This window comes from Ammodytes marinus, assembly GCF_949987685.1.
Source record: "Ammodytes marinus genome assembly, chromosome: 4".
In the NCBI taxonomy this organism is placed as follows: domain Eukaryota; kingdom Metazoa; phylum Chordata; class Actinopteri; order Uranoscopiformes; family Ammodytidae; genus Ammodytes; species Ammodytes marinus.
Window position 1 is genome coordinate 1285284 of NC_137233.1, and position 6307 is coordinate 1291590.

Below are 6307 nucleotides of genomic sequence, written 5' to 3' on the forward strand. Positions count from 1 at the left end.
TTGCCGATTACATGCAGAGCAGCTGACCGAGAGATCGGCTTTATGAAACGCGCACATTATGAAAGTGATCACTGTATGAATAAAGAGCGATTTAACACTTACATTAACATAACAACCCCTATCATTTTCAGACCATTTGGTGAATGAAAAACATATTTTCACGCAAAAAGAAATGTCTTGTGGGGTCCAGTACAATAGGAGGGTTAAAAATAATTGATCTACCTAGTAAAAACAAACTCTTCATGTATTTGTGTGTGTGGTGTACTCAAAAAAAAAAGTATGCATTTTTTGATTTAGACAGTCAAACCAGGCGGGGTCAGTTCTCGCCTGGTTTGACTGTTTCTAAGGCAAAAATTATAGATAAACACTAACCTCAGTGTTTCAGCTTTTTACTCAACTTTATCCTCACTCTTTACCCGACATAATTAACATTACAACACGTAAAACTTTTCAAAAATTAACTTGCGTGGGTGTGTGCTCATGAACAGGTATGTGTGGGGGGATGGGTGTGTGTGTGTGTGTGTGTGTGTTGCTGTGTGGGTGCGTGTGTGTGTAGGTGTATGTGTGTGTGCTTACGTGTGTGTGTGCTCGTCTGTGTGTGTGTGCTGGTGAAGTGTGTAGGTGTGTGTGTGTATATATGTGTGCTTACATGTGTGTGTGTGCTGGTGAAGTGTGTGTGTGTGTGTGTGTGTGTGTGTAGGTGTGTGTGCTCGTCTGTGTGTGTATATGTGTGTGCTTACGTGTGTGTGTGCTTGTCTGTGTGTGTGTGTGGATACCGTTAGAAGAAGGAGGAGCGGGTATTTCATCTGTTAGAGGCAGTATAGTGTGACATTTTGCCCCATTGCACCATTGTGTGCTGCGGGGTCATATTGACCCCAGAGGACAACAGCTGTTATTACATTAAATAAAACACCCATAATTTGATCAAAACACTTCAAATGTATATGAATCATCAAAAGCATAGTATTGAACAACCCCGTTCATTTTCAGACCATTTGTTGAATGAAAAACATATTTTCACGCAAAAAGAAATGTCTTGTGGGGTCAAATTGAGGAGGGTTAAAAATAATTGATCTACCAGTAAAAACAAACTCTTCATATATATGTGTGTGTGTGTGTGTGTGTGTGTGTGTGTGTGTGTGTGTGTGTGTGTGTGTGTGTGTGTGTGTGTGTGTGTGTGTGTGTGTGTGTGTGTGTGTGTGTGTGTGTGTGTGTGTGTGTGTGTGTGTGTGTGTGTGTGTGTGTGTGTGTGTGTGTGTGTGTGTGTGTGTGTGTGTGTGTGTGTGTGTGTGTGTGTGTGTGTGTGTGTGTGTGTGTGTGTGTGTGTGTGTGTGTGTGTGTTACTCACAAAGCGGTTGTCTTTCCCTTTAGCATCTTTGCATTTCTTCGTCAGCGCTTTCTCGATGTCCGCCGAGGTGAACTTTACCTCGTCGTCTATTAGCGACTGATACAGCTTCCCCAGGAAAGACACACACACTGAAACACAGAGAAAAAACACACATTAAAATACACACACACATGAGAGAGAACGATATGGTTAGGGGTTTATTACACACACACACACACACACACACTCAGTCATTTATTAGACACACACACTTTTCTTCTCCTCTGCAACAATACAAGGCTGACTTCTGCTACAGTTATGTCTCCCTCAAACTCCTAAAGATGACTATGCTGACTGCCATCTCCATAAGGTAACAGTGTGTGTGTGTGTGTGTGTGTGTGTGTGTGTGTGTGTGTGTGTGTGTGTGTGTGTGTGTGTGTGTGTGTGTGTGTGTGTGTGTGTGTGTGTGTGTGTGTGTGTGTGTGTGTGTGTGTGTGTGTGTGTGTGTGTGTCTGATGGCCAGCTCCGTTCCATCGTTCCAACTATGATTTCTTTATTTATTAAGATGTAAAATCACATGTAAGGCAAGGCGAGTTTATTTCTATAGCACAATTCAGACACAAGGCCACTCAAAGTGCTTTACAGGGGCAAGATTAAAATACATAATACACATTAGAAAAGCGAATGAATAGAAATAAAACATCTAAAAGCGGTGTTCACGCTCTCCTTATCTTGCTCTTTGTGTAAAAGTTGCAGCACCTGAAGCTAGCTATCTACCTGGGCTCGCGGACAACCCCTTTAATAGGTACACGTTCATTTAACGAGAGGCTTACACGTCATTAAAAACAGTGAAAGTCAGGTTAAAAAAAAAAAAAAAAAAAAAAAAAATCGCCAAGTAGCCTAAATGATGCTAGCTAGGGAATACCGGCTACATACGAAGCAATCATAATCATAAATCGTCCAATAAATACATTAAAAGAGGTAGGCTACACATTGATAGGCTATTTTAATTTGTTTTTCTTAGTTTTAGGATGAGAAAATGGATTAAATGTATCGGTTGGTTACAAGTTCAGATACAGAAAAAACGATGGTTTGGTTGGTACTGTATTAGGATTTGTGTACATTGTAATTTTTCGCGGACAGACAGACTTGAGACTTCAAACTCAGGTAAACGATGCTAGGGAAGAGGCTACATATGAGTGAAGTAAAACGCTTTAAATAAATAGTTTTAAAAGAGGTACGCTACACATTAGATGTTTTAAATGTTGTTTAAATGGATGGATAGATAGATAGATAGATAGATAGATAGATAGATAGATAGATAGATAGATAGATAGATAGATAGATAGATAGATAGATAGATAGATAGATAGATAGATAGATAGATAGATAGATAGATAGATAGATAGATAGATAGATAGATAGATAGATAGATAGATAGATAGATAATAAACCTTTCAATAAACACATTAAGAAGAGGTAGGCTACGCATAGATAGGCTGTTCTAAGAGATTTTTAGATGTGTGTACATTGTAATTTTTCGCGGACATTGACAAGACTTACCTTCACACTCTCCCTCTTTCAACGCCTCACAAGAACCGGGGACCAAAGACAGAGCTATAGCCACCGACAGCCCGCCTAAACACAACATATTTCCTACAAAAAACACCCAAAATCTCCGTATTTAAGCTTATAATTTACCACACACACTTTGCCAACAAGCCCTACTAGAACGCCGGTTAGAGAGAGTAGTCAGTGAGAGCACGTCGCCACCATGCATTCAACGTAAATGCGTCACTGAGGCCACGTCACGCCAGAACGCGAATCTCATTGGTTAAGAACGCTAGACTCTTCCACGCGAGCTCCTCTGATTGGTCAGAAAGAGAACATTCCGGGAACAACGTCCAGTTGGCGCCGTCTGATTGGTTCGTGTCCCCGCCCATTGAGCCCATTGCGACCGTAAAGGATTTCCGTGTAGTAAAACATATATATATTAAAAATGTTTTTCTGATGCTCAATGGAACTTTAGCGGGCTGGTTTTTCCTTCTATATATATTAAAAAATAGTTAAAATTAAATAAACAGTGTGACACATTGTTATTCTAGTTTCTTTCTTGTATTAGGCTACATGTTTTTATTCATTTATGGCAATTAATTGTTGTTTTTTGTAAATTTCTATTGCATATGTTTAAGTATATTTGATCCAGCTATCCATCCATCTATCTGTAGTTATTTGTAGTCCATATTTTCTTGCCTGAAAGTTCAATTGATTGTAATTTTATTTAATTACATCTTTCTCTATTTAACATATTTTTGTGTGTACAAATAAAGTTTTTTTTTCCTGAATAGATAGGTAGGCTATATCCTATACATGAAAACACACTAGAAGTAAAAAAAAAAAAAAAAAAAATTACATAGGGGCCTACATTTATAAAATTATTTATTTATTTATTTATTTATTTATTTATTTCTCCTGGTTGTATTGCTTTGTTCCTGTATCGCCACTAGATGTCGCTGTTGCCTGGTTTGTGTTGCTCTTATGATTTCAGAAAGTAATTAAAAATGTACTGTAACCTATTATTATATATAGGTATAATAAATGTGTTACCATTTTCCTCCCCATTTTCATTATTAAAGGGGCACTGTGTAATATGACATCATCAAGAAAGTTCTAGAAGGTTCTAGAAAGTTCTAGAATGCAACGCTCTCTGGGTAACCCCACCCCTTTTGAATAATAACAGAAGCTGCAGTGGCCTTCAGGGACAAGAACAATTCTAAATTTTAAACAATGCACCTGATGACATTCCAAAAACATGGATGCCTCCATAAGACTTGCCTGCTCAATGTACAAAATGTAATATTAATAGTTGTAATTCTCCGCTCAGGAGGATAATTCAGATTATTGGCAGAGGTGATTTTACACCAATGAGGACAGATTTATGAATGGGGATATTGATTTTAGCTAATGAATTACTTCAAATGTTACACAGTGCCCCTTTAAAGGTGCAGTGTGTAATATGACATCATCAAGAAAGTTCTACAAAGTTCTAGAATGCAACGCTCCCTGGGTAACCCCAACCCTTTAGAATAATAACAGAAGCTACAGTGGCCTTCAAGGACAAGAACAATTCTAAATTTTAAACAATGCACCTGATGTCATTCCAACTATGACACTTTCAAGATGGCGGCACTGGGCCTTGGTCCAAGATATGCAGAAATATGGACATATATGAGACCCTTTCTAAGGGAAAAAAAATAATTCAAAACATTTTTTTCAGCTATTATGCACTAAATTAAATGTACTTATGGATATTATAATTACTTTCTACAAAATCTGCTAGGAAATAAAACCCAAAATTCTACACACTGCAGGTTTAAGAGAAGTATAAAGAGCTCAAGAAATAATTAATTAATTGTAATTATTTATATAAATTGTCTTCGTATTCTTCTTATCAATATCCTTTAAAAATAAATACTTATTTTTAATTGATCCATATCATTAATTTATATTTATTTTTGTTAGTATGTGTAGGAAGTGTTTTTATACTTAACCTGTAAAATCTTTTGCATTTTAAGGATTTTCTATGTAAAATGGCACCGGTTCTCACGATGGTTCTCACCTTGCCTACTTCTGAATGTAAATGTCCCTTCAAATTATAGATAGATAGATAGATAGATAGATAGATAGATAGATAGATAGATAGATAGATAGATAGATAGATAGATAGATAGATGGATGGATGGATGGATGGATGGATGGATGGATGGATGGATGGATGGATGGATGGATGGATGGATGGATGGATGGATGGATGGATGGATGGATGGATGGATGGATGGATGGATGGATGGATGGAAGGACGGACGGACGGACGGACGGACGGACGGACGGACGGACGGACGGACGGACGGACGGACAGACAGACAGACAGACAGACAGACAGACAGACAGACAGACAGATAGATAGATAGATAGATAGATAGATAGATAGATAGATAGATAGATAGATAGATAGATAGATAGATAGATAGATAGATAGATAAACAGACAGAAAGCATTGTGGAGTTACCACGTTGAATATAAAGTGGTCAGAAAATGTGATTAGCAATTTGGGCTTCACATTTTCAAAGAAAATTATTCTTTTGTTTGTAATTTATTTTGCGTTTTCTTCTTAAACCTGCAGTGTGTATAATTTTGGGTTTTATTTCATAGCAGACTTTGTAGAAAATAATTATAATATCCATAAGTACGTTTAATTTAGTGTATAATAGCTGAAATAAATGTTTAGAATATTTTTTTTCCCCCTTAGAAAGGGTCTCATATATGTCCATATTTCTCCATACCTTGGAGAAATATGGACCGCCATGTTGGAAGTGTCATAGTTGGAATGTCATCAGGTGCATTGTTTAAAATTTAGAATTGTTCTTGTCCTTGAAGGCCACTGTAGCTTCTGTTATTATTCAAAAGGGGTGGGGTTACCCAGGGAGCGTTGCATTCTAGAACTTTCTAGAACTTTGTAGAAATTTCTTGGTGATGTCATATTACACACTGCACCTTTAAGTTACTTCACATTGCATCATCATACTCAGATTCAGTTATAGAATCCACTGGAAGCTTTGTCCTCCTCAACCACATTCAGCCTGTTACATAACAATGACGCGTAGCCTAACCCCGTGTCCTATATGAAAAACCTGCAAATATAACACAAGCGGCTATTTTAAACCTGCAGTGTGTAGAATTTTGGGTTTTATTTCCTATAGCAGATTTTGTTGATGTCATATTACACACTGCACCTTTAAAAATAAAAAATAAAAAATTTCCACACGACCCATATAAAGTTTTCATAATGATTTTCTGAGTGAGAAAAAAAAAAGAAAAAAAGAAAAATAATAATCTAGAACAAACCGTCTACGGTGACGTCAGGGTATCGTTACGTCATCGTCGCAGCGTTGTTGCAGAGTCACTGCGACGAACGGTTGG

At 37.3% G+C, this 6307-nt stretch overlaps 1 protein-coding gene across 1 annotated transcript in view; it reads right to left on the bottom strand.

Annotated features, from left to right (window-relative positions):
• The window catches only part of manf (mesencephalic astrocyte-derived neurotrophic factor), an 8233-nt gene extending 5167 nt beyond the window's left edge, over positions 1–3066 (bottom strand). Inside the window, exons 1-2 of the mRNA XM_080026968.1 lie at positions 2891–3066; positions 1349–1476 (exon numbers count right to left, since the gene is read on the bottom strand). Of these exons, the coding sequence (XP_079883094.1) occupies positions 1349–1476; positions 2891–2978 (216 nt within the window). The 5' untranslated portion in view covers positions 2979–3066. The remainder of the gene's footprint in view (positions 1–1348; positions 1477–2890) is intronic.
• Between the last annotated feature and the right edge of the window lie 3241 nt (positions 3067–6307).